The sequence below is a fragment of the Eschscholzia californica genome, unplaced genomic scaffold (genome assembly GCF_041429995.1).
Source record: "Eschscholzia californica isolate CP2 unplaced genomic scaffold, dmEscCali1.0.p SCAF_4, whole genome shotgun sequence".
Lineage (NCBI taxonomy): Eukaryota > Viridiplantae > Streptophyta > Magnoliopsida > Ranunculales > Papaveraceae > Eschscholzia > Eschscholzia californica.
The window spans coordinates 49,796,186-49,811,296 of NW_028238461.1; the positions used below are offsets into that span (position 1 = coordinate 49,796,186).

Genomic DNA, 15,111 nt, shown 5'->3' on the forward strand with positions numbered 1-15,111 from the left:
GTAAAGGTGGGCTTTGATGTTCATAATTGGTTTCTATTTCAAGGTAAATACTACTACTTTTGCAAAAAAGAGTCACAGACTAAATAGATGTTCTCTCTGTTGGATCTCCTTTCCTAAAACAAAATCAAACTGAAACACAACATTAACTAAAATGAACAATACTTCCTTTATACAAATATTTTATATCTCTATTTACATTCACTTACAAAATGAAAATTAATTCCCTCCCGAGAAAAGCTTTCCCGTAAATAATGAATCAATAATAGCTTTTGATACCCTAACTATCATACATACAACATCTATAGGCGATGATGGACTTACCTAACCATGTCAATGGGCATTCAGGGGTTCCCCTTCAAAATTGTCGCTTAAGTCCCAAGGTCGATCCAGGTTCGGCCATTTCTCCAGCGTTCAGTAGGTCCTGATTCATTAATCGAAGAGTCGATTTAGCATTTCTCAAGTGCATCACAACTCGGTTGATTTCGTGGCAAAGTGGTCCTAGATCAAGCTGCCAAGAAGAGCAAACCCTAAACCATGTCTATCTTCTTGAGTTGATACACATACACTCTGGGACAGGATACTTGGTAACATCTCTTCCGGACTTGCTTATTCTAAGCTCAGGCTGCCCCATTGATTCACGATGTAGTTCTCTTATAATCCTGTTGAATTCAGGTTCCTGGAGAGAAGAATTCAGGAAATACGGTAACATCTCCCTTTTGTTTGGTGTTATATGCTTCTTGTGACCTGCATAAGCTCTATGCCCCTGTATCAAACAAACAATTACTTGTTAGGAGCAAAACCTAAAAGAATATTAAGCACATAAATTGAACTTCAACAAAAAAAACTCGTGCTATATAAGGATACCCTGCTGGTTGTGGTGGATGCCTAGATTTCAACACGGCTTGTTGATCTAGTTAAATACAAGGGGACAAACGTCGTTGGCTGTCTGTTACCTATTTCGTAATTTTGATCAAGTGCGGCTTTGGATTCTAATAGTGGGAAAACGGGTGACTATTTTGTTTTTCAAGTCAGATCATTGAACTATAAGTTGCAGTAAGACAATAATAAAAATATTCTGCTTCTAACGAAGATGATAGGGTTATTACCTGGATGGCATGACCCATATTTCCTCCGTGAGATGGCATAAAAACATTGCTATCTTCAGAAACGATATAATCAAGAGCTGCTAGAAGTGAAGCTTTGTTTGTGAATGGCTCTAATTCACCAGCTAAGGCGAGGTCCTCCTTATTGTAGAAATGAGGAAATACTCTAGTTAATGGCAACAAGGCTTCTTTACCACCAAATGGTGACCCTCCTGCCCAATATATCATTGCAGTTCTTGGAGCTCCCAGTGCTTGGAGTAGTCTAAAACATGAAACAAAAATCGAAGAAGAAACTTATAAGAAAAATAGGAAAAAAGAAAGTCGAACTTTGAGCAAATGAACTAAATTACACTGTAAAAGTTGGGCAAATAAGGTTTGAAACCTATACCTGGTAACCTCCATTGCATTTAACGGGCAGAGGCCAGCAAGCTTGCGTTCATGATAACTCATGTTTGATCTGCCTGTGAGGAGCTCTGGGCGTAACTTCCTTTCATTGTTTATGATTTCATCATACCCGTGACTCAATCCCGGTAAACAACCAGTTCTCACCCAAACATCCTTTTCCATTCTTAAATGAAGAGCAATGTAGGGACCCTTGCTCCTCATTCTTTCAGCAAGTTTGTTTCCAAGTTCTAAAACAGGTGGGGCAAACTTCAACGCATGAAACGCCACCTACAACAATTCAAATATGAAATAAGACTCTGCTAAACTAATGAATCAAAACCTAACTTTGAATTGGAAAGGAAAATGTGGTCTAAACTCAAACTTTGAGTTGAGCCCAATTTGGTTTTTTCAACAAGCAAGAGCAAATAATAAGATTAGAACACAAAAGTACCTTGCACCGAAGCTTCTGAAGATCAGAAGGAAGGTCCTTGGAGAGCCTCGAATCGAGACCACGTAAGAGCAGAACACCATCCCTTCTTAGCTGCAAAAAGTATCAGAAATCTCTTATTAATGGCTGTGCTACCAATTAGTGATCAAACTCAGCTACTTCTAAACTACCAATTAGTGGCTTCAAGATGAGCTTTTAGAAACCATTTATGCAACTTGGGTATACCAATTATTAACTACTCATTTCCTTCCCAGATAAATTTTCCAATTTAGAACTAATAATTATCAGTTTTTTGGGGAAAGAAATTAAAAAAATTTAGGGTTTTTTTTCCTACTATTTTGGGACTTGATCAGAGTGTTAAAACATACCCTTTTAAGGTAGCGAGCACGAATCCATTGAGGTGAAACATGAAGTGGAGTTCTCTTCTCTTCCACTGGTCTTGACATCAAATGTGTAGATGGAAGTGATGAAACAATTCTTACATCATTTGCTAAAACGTTTTTAAAGTGTTCCAAATCAAATATATCAGAAAACTCACTGCACAAATTAAAACCCAAATTAGTTTGATTCTAAGAACAAAAAAAAAAGGTGAACTTTTTAACTTTCTTTATGAGATTTACCTTTCATCGCCCCAAATTACATTAACTTGCAAGATTGGAACAACTAAAGCAGCTCCAAGAATCCGAGCAATCACAACAGCATCAACGATTTGATTTCTCTGTTGATTCATACCTCCAGAAACCACAACCATCAGAAACTTCGTCCGATCCTTTACTATTTCACTGCTTGATTGACGATATTCATCACTGAAATCCAAAAGAGGTTTATAACCTAAACCATTAGGTTGTTTCCAGAACTCTTCAGCATCATCATCATCGTTCTCACTCTCATTTCCTAACAATTTAGTCGAAGAAGCTATAAATGAATCTTTAGTAGTAACAGAGGTTGAAGATTGAGTAATTAAACATGGGTATGGTGAAAATGGAACTAAAACATCAAGACTGAACCACATTTTCAACATTCCGATTAAAGTAAAGAAGAGGAGTAAGAAGATCCAGAATATAGGGCTTTTAGTAGAGGAGAAGAGTTTGTTTGAATTTTTTGATGATTTTTTAGGAGATAGAAGAAGAGCTTGTAGTGAAGAAGATGAAACTGAGCTTATAATCTCAGATGGAACTGAAATGTAACAGACCTTGTTATTGTTGTTGTTGGTAGCATAATTTTTTGGTCTCGCCATTAAACCCTTTGAAGCTTTTTCTTCTTCTGTACTCTTTGACAACTTTTAGAGAGAGAGAGATGGTGGGGGGACAAGTTATAAGAGGGAATGAAGAAAAGTGGGGTTTAAATACTAGAGATGCCAAGAGCTTGAAATAAGGATAGGATTGGAATTTACAAAATTGTACCTATAAGGGGTTAAGTACATTTTGTTAATGAAGGTTTATAGTAGATTTAGGAGATAATATAAGGGGTGAGAATGCAGAAGAATGTGAATGTCGCCTGTTCTCTATGCTAAGCAATGGGCAATTGAATTAAGCATTCAACATATTCACATCGAAAGCGATAACCAAAATCTAATAAGATTCTTCCACGATAGCAACACTTCTATCCAATGGCAATCCGGCAAGTATGTGAATAACATCTTTCTCCTCAAAGACAAGTTCGAAGGCATATATTCTCACACACTCTTAGATAGAACAACAAACAGACAGATCAACTGGCAAAATGGGAAAGGACAAACAATCCAAGCGATCAGAGCACTCGGTTCAAGACATCTCCAATTGTTTCAACTCCTTTTTTCTGATTATTTGTTCCTTTCAACAAAAAAAAACTACTTAACAAAATTGACCCCCTCGAAATGAATGTACCACCAATATAAGCTTAATTATGTTGAGATCGGGAATTGTCATGACCTCCTTTAGTCTCTACGTAGATTTGTCGATGTGAAAAATAAAAGGGTGCTTCTAAAGGCACCGGGCCAAAAGGCTGTTAGCATCCGAAAATTTTATTGACTCGAGTCAATGGCCATTGACCCGAGTTCTCTATAAGCACCGGTTTTTAATGTGGGTGACGTTCACCTTCATTTGCTTCTTCAATCTTCTTCCAAACATAAAGAACAGAGAACCCTAAATTTCCTAAATTTTACAAAGGCTGTATGAGGCAGTTGCAGCTAATGATTCAAATCTATTTTAAGATTACAAGTTTACCTACTGAGATCTGAGTTTATTCATGTTGATGTAAATTCAGGTATGGGTTTTATTAGTTTGTTGATCTGATTGAAAATCGATTATCTTTTAAGTTGACTGACAAGTTGGGAATTTGTTCCCTCTCTCTTTGTGGATTTTCCTCGAACATGTTGCACCCATTGTTGATTCTTTCTTTAGCTAACAATTGGGAATAGAAAAAAAGACACCCAAAGATAAAAAGATTAAGAATTGAATAAATGTTGGTGTTTGCTCTACTGGAATTATCACATTGAGGGAAGATTGTTTTTTTTAAATGGTGGACTCTAAAGAGTTTATGATAAACCAATACACAGGTTTGGAAACGAGATGATTCAGCCCATTGATTCAGAGTTTGGGAAGATGGTGGAATCTGCCATGAATCAGGTTTGCCTCCAACCATGAATTTCTTTAGTTTGTGATAAACCAATACACATAAGACTGATGAATACCAATGAAGGAATCACCATAGCTCTTCTGGATGCCATTAATATTATTGAGTATAGCTGATTACAAACTCAAAATGGGGTTTTTAGAGAGAGAAAGAAGAAGTTATTGTAGAGAGAGATGGATGAAAGGGTTAGGATTAACTCAACTTGACCGGTGCCTACATAGTTAGACGGTGCTAACAGATAAAGAGTGGTTGAGCCTGGTGCTAATAGAGAAGGATGCTAACAGCCTTTTGGCTCGGTGCCTTTAGATGCACCCAAAATAAAATTTATGGACGTGCTTTTGTTTTATCCGGTTTTGTGATTGTAAGTAAACAATATCACGCACTGACAATCTATAAAATTGGTTGAGGTTATCAAGCAATAATCTCTAATTTAACGTGGTCTTAAAAAAAACTTGTCATAAACAAACTAGACAAATTGTGTTGAAATGACAAATATGCCCTTGTGAATTTCAATAAAACGTTGAAAGTAGTAATTATTGGAAGTGTTCAATTACATGACTATGATTCTTCTCTATGTATCTCGAAAACGAAAACGGGTGACATCATCTGAATTTTGCCAGCTGTTGCAAGCAAAAAAGGGAGGGAAGTTTCAAAAACTAGCAAACCCTAACCGGAACAATGTTAACGTACACGTTAACATAACCAACTTCGTCAACCTTAGTTTCATACCTCGAGTTCCACATTTAGCGATGCAATAAATCTAAACTGTTGATGTATAGATTCGGGATTTCCGTTGCGGGAAGGAAGTTAAGTAAAACTTTGAAAGTTTGCTGCCAACCCACCAGTTATGGTTTGGAGTATGTGGACAAGTAGGACAGCTGGACAGGTTGGTATCTGCCAATTATTATAAGAATCCATTGTATATTGTTTGTTAGTAGGCCCCATTGCCCACGTTGGCAGTTGCACACAATGATAGACTCTTCTTATCCGACCTATCTACTTGTTCCGTCTGGATTACTTTAATTTTACTTTCTTATCAATTTCATTCTAGTCCACAAGGAATTTCTTATTTCTCTAAAGGTCCAACCAACTATTCTACCCCGTTTTCGACAAAAAAACTATTCTCCCCGTTGAACATCTCCGACGAGATATTTGACAATTAAGATTTTAGAATTCTTTTTTGAGTATCGTATTGAAGATGGTCTTCATAGTAGTTGAAGTACATGTATAGTTATGTGAGAATAGTCTCACATTAGAGAAGGGATATCTAGCAACCAAGAATATAAGGTCTAGGTCATATTCACTCATTGCCGATTGGTTTTGAGTTGGATGACCACAAACTTAACATTGTATCAGATCTAGCCCCACACATGATAGGTTTAAAAGCCACACGTGCTCCACGTCGCCAAAAAAACACGTGTTAGGCTCAAAGAACCCTACACGTGAGGGGGCGTGTGAGAAGAGTCCCACGTTGGAGAAGAGATATCTAGCAACCAAAAATATAAAGTCTAGGTCCTCTGTATTCATTGTCAATTGGTTTTGAGTTGGATGACCACAAACTTAAGAAGTTACACATGGGTTCTCACGTCATTCAAAGGTTCATCTTAAGATATATTGTTTTACGACATAAAACTTACTCTATCAATCATAACTTGTCGAACATGTGATGGTCGTAGACAATCAACATCTTTTCTTCTTTAGTTTAGCTATAATCTCAGTTAGACGATTATAGTTACAAGTGAGAAGCAGAACCATAAATAGAGAGTCGTAGTTTAATCGGTCATCCTGGGAATTATTCATTTAGGTGGCCTACAATAATTACCCAATGTCAACTAAAGGGGCCTTTATACATTAGACCTTTAATAGTCCCCAAACCCCAATTATGTGATACAAAGTGGTATAATATCCATGGCAAAGGAGTAGAATGGTCATTTTGAGAACATTTTCTAAACAAAACTTGGCTTGATTGTTATGAACTCAATTATAAAGGCGGTTGGATAAGGGAATTGTTTCTAAAAAACAATCATTGGTAATTATAGACATCAAATGATATGATCAACAACGGTTGGTCAAACCTTATGTTCATATGATCCAACGGTCACAAAATCATGGAGTATTATCTTTTTATTATCTGTCATTCCTTTAATTTTATTCTATACTAATTGTTAGGGGTTTTAACTTAATTGTTTATTGGGAATAAAAACCCATAAAACTTCCCAAGTGGGAAGCCAAAACATGAGAGAAATCACAACTGGGAAGCAAATCAATTAGGATTTGTTTGGTACAACTATTTGCAAATGAGAAGAGTACATCTCTTTGATTTATATGTTCTGCTTTCAATGGTATTTTTTGTTTATAGGATGTTGTTGGCATCTAAGGTTTTGCGTGTATTTGTGGTATTGTGGGTTTGCATGTTTCGCTTAACTTTTAACGTGGTGTCACAAAAAATATAAAACTACGTTTGCAAGAAGCATGGTGATAATAATAATAATAATAATAATAATAACAAACTAATTTATTAAAATACTTTATGTGTGATTTTTAACTGACTCAATATTACAGGGTCCTAATTAGACTAAAGTTGATCTTTACATATCTGATACAATATTACAGGGTCTGATTAGACTAAAGTTCATATTAGTAACAACCATTTTCAAATATTACTAAGCCTTGAAACCAATATTTTCACATAAAAAGTTAACCAAATGTAATGCAAACCATTAGCTAAAGCACCCGGAAACGCGCCAATTGTAGTGGACTCTTACATATTTAATTATGGATATGGCTCATGAACACAAAACAATGAGTTGTCTCCAAAACAGAAAACAAGGTAGAAATGAACATAAACAATACTATTGTGTCACTTAGTAACAGCCATTTTTGCAAGTAGTATTGTCATACTTACCTTTGGTCGAGTTGTCGAGTTGTCCCGTAAGTAATTAACTCTTTTTTCTTTGTCTCTCTCTCTATGACAACAAAATTCCTACACTATTTTTCTCCCAAATCTAACACCGTTATATACTTATATTCTCTATAAACGTCACGTGTATGCTGTAAATATTTTTGTTCGAGGAAAAGACAATAAAATTTTGTTTCATTGTTATAACCAAGAATAAAAGTTTTGTACACTTTAGTACCTACAATTATTAATAAAAGAATTAGTAGTTAATTAATAATAAAGGCAACCAATAAAAATAGTAGGCCACCGCTTTGGGGAAAGCAAGAAAATTTCCGGGGAAGATGGTGCAAAACTAAAAAAAAGGAAACCAAACTCACTTCGGGGAAGGCGGTTCCTTTAGGCTTACTCTTTCTTCTCTCCGTCTCATTGTTAATCTCATTCAGGTTTTACATATCATTTCTTCACTCTTTTCTTTCTCTCTCTCTCTCTCTCTCTCTAACTAGCTCTCTTTGTCCATTTTAGGAATTCAAATTAGGTTTCAGTTACTTTTTCATTCTTTCTTACCTAGATTCGTTTTCAGTGGATGCTGTTCTCTACCATTTTTTTTTTTTGAACCTGTTCTCTACCAATTAGACTTCTGAATTCATTTTGATTCTGATTTTAATTAGAAATCTGTCTCTGGGCTTTTGATGACATTTTCATTGTTGGATTTATACGAAATCTCAATCTGAAAATTAATGGACTTGTCTACCCAATTACCCAAACATGAATTTTGACTTAGTTAATGATCTTATAATGAAATCAATCTATAAAAAGCTTTAATACCCAATACCCACTTTCTGAAAATACCCATTTTAATAACCATTATTGCAGAAAAAGCAAACAGTTTTAAATCTACAAACAAGACACACATCAGAATAAAGAATCAAACCTTAGTTGCAAAAAGGAATGGCGGTGGGTAGAGGTCGATTGGGTTTGTAGTGATATAAGAAGAAGAATATGTGAAAAAAAACCTTCTTTTGGAACTCAGATTTTTCAAAATCCATCTTGTTGACATGATGATGTCTGTAATCAATCAAATACAGAGATTTTTCAAACTTCTCACAAGGAGTAGAGAGAAAAGAGGGAAGAGAAAGAGAGGTAGAAGAGAGAGAGAGAGTTGCCGGCGTTAATGGTAGAAGTCGTCGGGATCCGGTGAAGGCGGCCGGAGTTCTAGTTGAGGGAGAGGAGAAGAAGAAAAAATAAAATATTGAAAGGGTGATGTTTGGAGGAAACAAAAAAAATTTGTTTCCACCCAATACTTATTGCCCCGGAAACTCTGCTGATTTCCCCAAAACAGTGGCCAAAATAGTAAAATACGATGAGAAAGCATAAAAAATTGGAAGTCGTGACCCCTTGAGTTGCTCATTGGTGTTAACTACCCACCATCATATATAATTTTTGGCTAACCACTAAATTAGAGTATATAATAAAAAAGTTTAGTAGTTTACTTCAACAAAAATAGTTTAGTAGTTCAACCAACTTTTATATTTTTGTTATAGTAGAGATAATTGTTTAACAACTATTTATGCTTTTTCTTGATGATAACATCTCAAAAGTTTTGCCACTTCTCCCCCATTTCAAGTTTTTTTTTTATACCAAATAATTGTGTATAATGATATAGGTGGTGTTTACTTTTAATCTTGGAGGCGTCTCTTTTATTGGTAGGTAGTCATGTGAATTTTCCTTTCCTATCTTTTTCTTGATACGATGTTTAGGTTTGCAACACGTCTAAAATTGATTCAGAATCAGATAATTTTTTTAATCAAATTACTTTGCAACATTCTAAATATCATAATCTTCGACGTTAAATTTGCGAAAAATATGTCACGCTGCAAATGACATACTAATGTGAAAAACTAAGTTTTCTCCTTTCTAATTATAAAGAAAAATAAAGTAGTGCCATTACTTACAAAAATTATACACATATATTATCACTTTAGTTGTATATTTTTTTAACTTCATTTTATTTTTAGTCATAGTTGATTATGATCAATAAGATGGTAATCATATGATATAAAGAGAAACACAATGTTCCACACACATAAAAAAAAAAAAAACTCTTCATTATAAGTTTATAACAGTGTCACATTCATTATTCTTCTTCGGAGAAAAAAACACCTCTATGTGGGTCTTCGAGTCAGAGACAAAACAACCAAATAGAATACCCTAAACATGTGGCTAATAAGATTCTATATCTATGTCCGTGACGAGGTTTGTATTAACATGAAATTAAGCAGCACTCCCACCAGAACCATTAATTTAGATCAAACACCATTCTCTGTCGATCCGTTATAATTCAAGGTTATATAGCCACAATTATGTGCAAAAATATGGTTGTGAGATTGGATGAATGGGCAATATCTTGGTAAGAATTACTACTAAAACCTATGTTAGGTCAGGGAAAAGCTGAAATTGAAAGGCAGAAAGAAGAGGACCGATCGACCCTCATTGTCCGTAGTTTAGAAACAGGGTTCCTGGAAGACACATTTAATGGTCCTTGTGACTTGTTTCCCAAATTATAAAAGAACACATCTTGACTTGTCCCAATAATTAATTATTCAATCCTTTCTTCCAGATAACATATACTATTACTACTCTACTATTTAGTGCTATAGGTCGGTTTATATGATGAACCCACCAACCACACCCCCACAACATGCCTTTTCTCTCATCTTGAGTTAATACAGAACCCTCATTAATTGTTCTTTCTTTGCCTTTTAGAGATGCTAATATTAATGTTTTATATCAGAGCTATCGGATTATCCTCGAGATTTGCAACCGAATTACTCCAATAGTATTGCTCGTTGCCAAGGGCGGCCAGGGACCACTCCAGACCCGACCCATACAGAATATCGGTTAGGCCAACTCGAGTTACATCTTGACCCCCTGGGCTTTGTTTTGAGTCCAATGAGTTAATATGCCTAGACTGGCAGAACGCCCGGGTTGAACAAAGTCCGCTGGGTTATTGGGACGGATCGGATTGCACGTCCCGACCCATTCCAGCAGTCGCATTTCAATTTATTTTCAGTGGGTATGCCAACAGGTGGTCGAGAGATTTTATATTTTTAACTAAAAACGCGTGGGTCTCAAAGTTACTACTTTCTAGAATGTGCAAAGGCATAAGAAAATACATATTGGTTAATAGTTAGCCACATTATTTTGATTCTAATCAATCGTATGACTTGGGTACGAATATGATTGTTGGCATAGATAATGTTGAGATTTATCACAAGACAATATAGTTATAGCCATAAGCAAAACTAAAATTAGGAAAATTTACATCCTAGAGTGAGTCAGCTATTGAAAGTATCTTTCATACCTAAGGCTAAGAGCAGTGAGTCATTAACATGTTACATGTGCATTTGCCTTCCCTTATTGACAAAATTCTTGCCTGAAATTTAATGTTACACTAATCCCATTAATTCTCTTTAATGCTCTATATCTTTCTTTTCAGACATACCACTAATTTGACGTCCTTATGTCTCTAATATCTTATCCATCCACTAAGTTTGACTAATACTAGTAGATTTTTCATTTTGTATTTGTTCATAACATATAGTAAACCACTTGATCACATGCTCACGCAGTCCGATGCAATCGGCCGGTGCCAATAATATCATGTTGAATTAATATAAAAAATATTCAACGTAATTTCTCTCTCTAAATTTCTTCTCTAGCGTCACTCTTTTCTATGGGAGTCATTTTGGGGAAGCATAAGAAAATATAGAAAGAAATTTAAAGTGTCTATAAATCTTCCCTCGAATTTGTAGGACGAGAGAAGAGAGGCGTTTTTATAGACAATACCCAAATTTGTTAAAGAAAATACTACCAAAGACATTCCCTTTTATACCATCTTTTGGTTAGAGGCAATACCATTTGAGTTTGGCTTAATTATATATTTGACGCCGTTAGGTCGTCAAAGACTAACAATATCTGACTGGCGATTTGGATGAAGCAAAGTTGGCTGACGGACGACCACTTTTCGGAGAGAGAGAAAAAGAAGTTCTTCGACTGGGGACTGTTTACCAGAAAGGGAGAAGAAGAAGAAGTGTATGATAACCACCCTCACAAAATGGAATGCCTCCAACTTGTTTTGACAAGTGTTGGATGAAAAACAAATTGCCTAAGAAGTTGGGACACTGCCTGTAAAACTTCCTAAAGTCATATATCATGTAGTGGCCCAAGTTTGATTCTAGGCCCAATCCATCCTAATAAGAATTGCACGTGAGAAGGTGGCCTTCTACGCACGTGTCTATCTGTTGTTTCTTCTTTGGAAAATGCTTCCCTTACCATCTTTTTGACCATCACATTCACCGTATTGGTGAGTTGGCAGGCAATTTTGGTAAGGGAAGCATTTTGAAGGAAAGAATGTGAGGTGGCACCACTAATTTAACTTTTCTTTTCAACGTAACCCCTTAATCTAAAAGAAAATTTAATCATATTCTGCTCATGGTTAGTGCCACATTTATCTAACATTTTCTTTTCAACAAAGAAATTAATTAAACGTTTGCATGGAAGCATTTTGAGGGCTCACTTCAGGAGTCTTCATCCCACTTCATCTCTGTCATTGAAATTATGGTTCCGAAGTTGAAGAGTACTCGAATAATTTAAAATTAACATTCATATATAATTAAAAACCAACATTCATACATAACAGAAAACTAACATTCATAAGTAAATATAAGTAAATATAACAACTCGTCAATTTTGATCTAGATTGTCGTATCTTTGATCAACTTGTTTTAGGAGGCCTGCATAGTGAAAATATGGCGGAACTGATGTACTCGACACGTTCTCATAATGTTCTTCGCTTGTGTTAACCTAAAATGATATAAATGTCATTAAGTTATATTATATTGTTGGTAACATTATGCTATAGAAGTAGGATAGAAAATGCTTCCCTTAGCATCTCAAACCAACCATGTTCAAACTCAGCTATGTACTGTGAATCATATACCAAATTATGCATTGTATGGTTAATATGTTCATAATTTCTGCTACTGCCTAATTTTTCAGGTAACTTCTTAAGAATATGCCATAGGCACAATCTATGCCTAGTTTGAGGGAAAACTTTTGCAATAGCGGCTTTCATTGTCGCATCTTGGTCTGTGATTATTCCTACGGGAGGAGAGTCATGCATACAAGTAAGCCAAGTCTCAAATAACCAAACAAATGAGTCTATATTCTCATGTGAGATTAGACCACAACCAAGTAAGATTGTTTGACCATGATGATTTACTCCAACAAATGGGGCAAAAGGCATTTCATACCTGTTCGTAAGATATGTCGTATCAAACGCAATGACATCTCCAAATTCCCTGTAACATTTTCTACTTCTTCCATCTGCCCAAAATAAATTTTGCAAATGACCATTTTCATCATGGTCCATACGATAGAAAAAATCATTATTTTCCGCCTTCATCTTCAAGAAATAGTGTTGTATTGTTACAACATCACCTTCCTTAAGACGACCTCGCCTAAGCTCATCTACATAATTCCTCGCATCTCTTTCATTTAAAGGCAAGTTTTCATAACCATGTGCTTCTTCAACAATTGTACCAAAACTCTTATAAGGTCGAATCCCCGCTCTTTCATGTAATTCTAATTTTCTTCTCACAGAAGCCTTGATGACTCTATTGCACTTGTAAAATCGGGATTGTGTAGGACTAAGAACATGATTGTGATCAAGGAATGAAGAAGTTATTCTCCATTTATTGTCTAACCCAAGAGTTACTCTGATTTTGACTTTGCAATCTGTCTGACATTGTGGTCTTGGTTTTAATATATTAGCAGAAGTGCTAGTCCTTTTTCCTTCTCGGCCACAAGTAAAAGTAACATATCTGACAACTCCAGTAGAATCCCTCCTACTAGTTCTTTTTCGTATAGGGAATCCGATTACTACTCCGTATTTTCTAAAACATTCGTATGCCTCATCAAGATCATTGAATTGTGTTCCAATGGTAAGCGATTCTACAATATTTGTTTTATTAATGTCTGAACCGTCAACTTCTTTTTCACATTCATCAAAGGTATTATCCTCTTCTACCTCTAAATCATCATTATCTTCTTCTTCTAAAAGTATTTGTTTTCCACGTATATCTCCCATACCTATTTTATAAAACAAACATAATATTAGGATTTGTATATATCGTATATCTTATGAAGTTATCTTCTTTTGCAAGAATATATAAAAAAAAATTATTTACATCTCAAGAAATAAACTACCTTTTTTTTTGTTGAACTAAGAAATAAACTACCTCTGTCAACAAAAAAAATTATGAACAAGAAATAAACTACCTAGTGGTAAAAAATAAACTCTTAACAAAGATAGACTTTAGTAAAAATAAAACTAACAAATTAAGATAACATTTGTTTCATAAAAAAAAACATAGATAGTGTTTTTATGGACTAGAAAACATTTTTTCAGAAAAATTAACAAACAAAAAGTTAAAGTCTTAAAAAGTACCTTTGCTTGGTTTACTTGTTGGAGAAGATGAATTGCAGAGTAACAGTTGAAGAGGAAAAATTGTGTGAAGATGGTAAAGAAAAAATTACTTTAAAAAATTTGTTACAACAGTCGTCTTCAATTGATGTTAATTGGTTGTGGGAAATTAATATTTCTAATAAATGCAGTAGGTGGATAAGTAAATTTAAAATTTAATCTCACACGGTGGGGTATTTAAACGGCTAAGATTTAGCTACTAAAGGTAGTTAAGTGTGAAAAGATAAAATCTACCTACATTGGAAAACGTGAGGATTTGAGTGTTAATGGTGAAATTCGTTTGAACAGAAAAACCCACATTCAAAATTGATTTTGTCTTTTTGTGACACCTCACTTACGGTCAACGAGATGGTAATTCCACATGGTAACCCTATCGGCTTCGTTCTTCTTTTGTTTGTAAGAGCAAGTCCAACCCCAGCCGGGCTGAGGCCAATAATTCAAATTATTGGCCTCAGCCCCCCGCTCCAAGCCCAGCCCCTTGGAGCGGAGGCTGGGGCCGGACATTCAGTCGCCCCTTACTTTAGGGGCGACTGAATGAAGCCCCAAGTGACCGTTGGGGCTTCCAACGGTCACTTGGGGCATCTCCCCTAGCCGTTGGATTTGCTCCAACGGCTAGATCTAGCCGTTGGAGCAAATCCAACGGCCAGAAATTGATCCAACCCCTATAAATAGGGGTTGGATCAATTTCATTTCTCACCCTCTCCATTTCTATCTCTCTTTCTTTCTCTCCATCTCTTGCAACTTCCTCTCCATTTCTATCTCTCTTTCTTTCAATTTTTTTTTTATCTTTTCATTTGTTCACCCATGGATCCATTAGACATCAACGAATTCGATAACCAAAGTTATATGGAAATGTTGTCCCCTAATTCTACTTACCCGTCGGCTCAATTAGGAGTTGATGATTATGAAGTATGTGAGGATTCTTGTGTGCAAGGAGGGACGTCTTCGACAAAGGCTAAACGGGAACCGTATAAGGCGGATGAAGATATTTTACTTACTAATTGTTATTTGAAAATAACATTTGATGCGGTTGTCGGAAATAGCCAAAAATATAAAGTATTTTGGCAAAAAATATCGGATGAATATAATGCGAGTGCAAAGTTTCAACGCACACTTAGAA

At 35.5% G+C, this 15,111-nt stretch overlaps 2 protein-coding genes across 2 annotated transcripts; both read right to left on the bottom strand.

Moving 5' to 3' along the window:
* Nucleotides 1-142: 142 nt before the first annotated feature.
* Nucleotides 143-3,746, bottom strand: LOC147545680 (O-fucosyltransferase 20-like). The gene is made up of 6 exons (XM_086632182.1): nt 2,556-3,746; nt 2,304-2,472; nt 1,939-2,028; nt 1,492-1,775; nt 1,107-1,365; nt 143-763 (listed from the first exon to the last, which is right to left on the bottom strand). Exons 1-6 carry the CDS (start codon nt 3,170-3,172, stop codon nt 539-541), a joined length of 1,644 nt encoding a protein of 547 aa, XP_086488308.1. The 5' UTR covers nt 3,173-3,746; the 3' UTR covers nt 143-538.
* An 8,616-nt stretch (nt 3,747-12,362) lies between these two features.
* Nucleotides 12,363-13,595, bottom strand: LOC147545681 (protein FAR1-RELATED SEQUENCE 5-like). The gene has a single exon (XM_086635849.1). It carries the CDS (start codon nt 13,593-13,595, stop codon nt 12,363-12,365), a length of 1,233 nt encoding a protein of 410 aa, XP_086491975.1.
* Between the last annotated feature and the right edge of the window lie 1,516 nt (nt 13,596-15,111).

Bases quoted from the DNA above. Each gene is read 5' to 3' on its own strand.
- LOC147545680 (XM_086632182.1), bottom strand. From the start codon at position 3,172: ATGGCGAGACCAAAAAATTATGCTACCAACAACAACAATAACAAGGTC. The intron at 2,473-2,555 runs GTAAATCTCATA...TAATTTGTGCAG, and splicing joins GTAATTTGGGGCGATGAAAG to TGAGTTTTCTGATATATTTG. The intron at 764-1,106 runs GTAATAACCCTA...TGTTTGATACAG, and splicing joins ATATGGGTCATGCCATCCAG to GGGCATAGAGCTTATGCAGG.
- LOC147545681 (XM_086635849.1), bottom strand. From the start codon at position 13,595: ATGGGAGATATACGTGGAAAACAAATACTTTTAGAAGAAGAAGATAAT.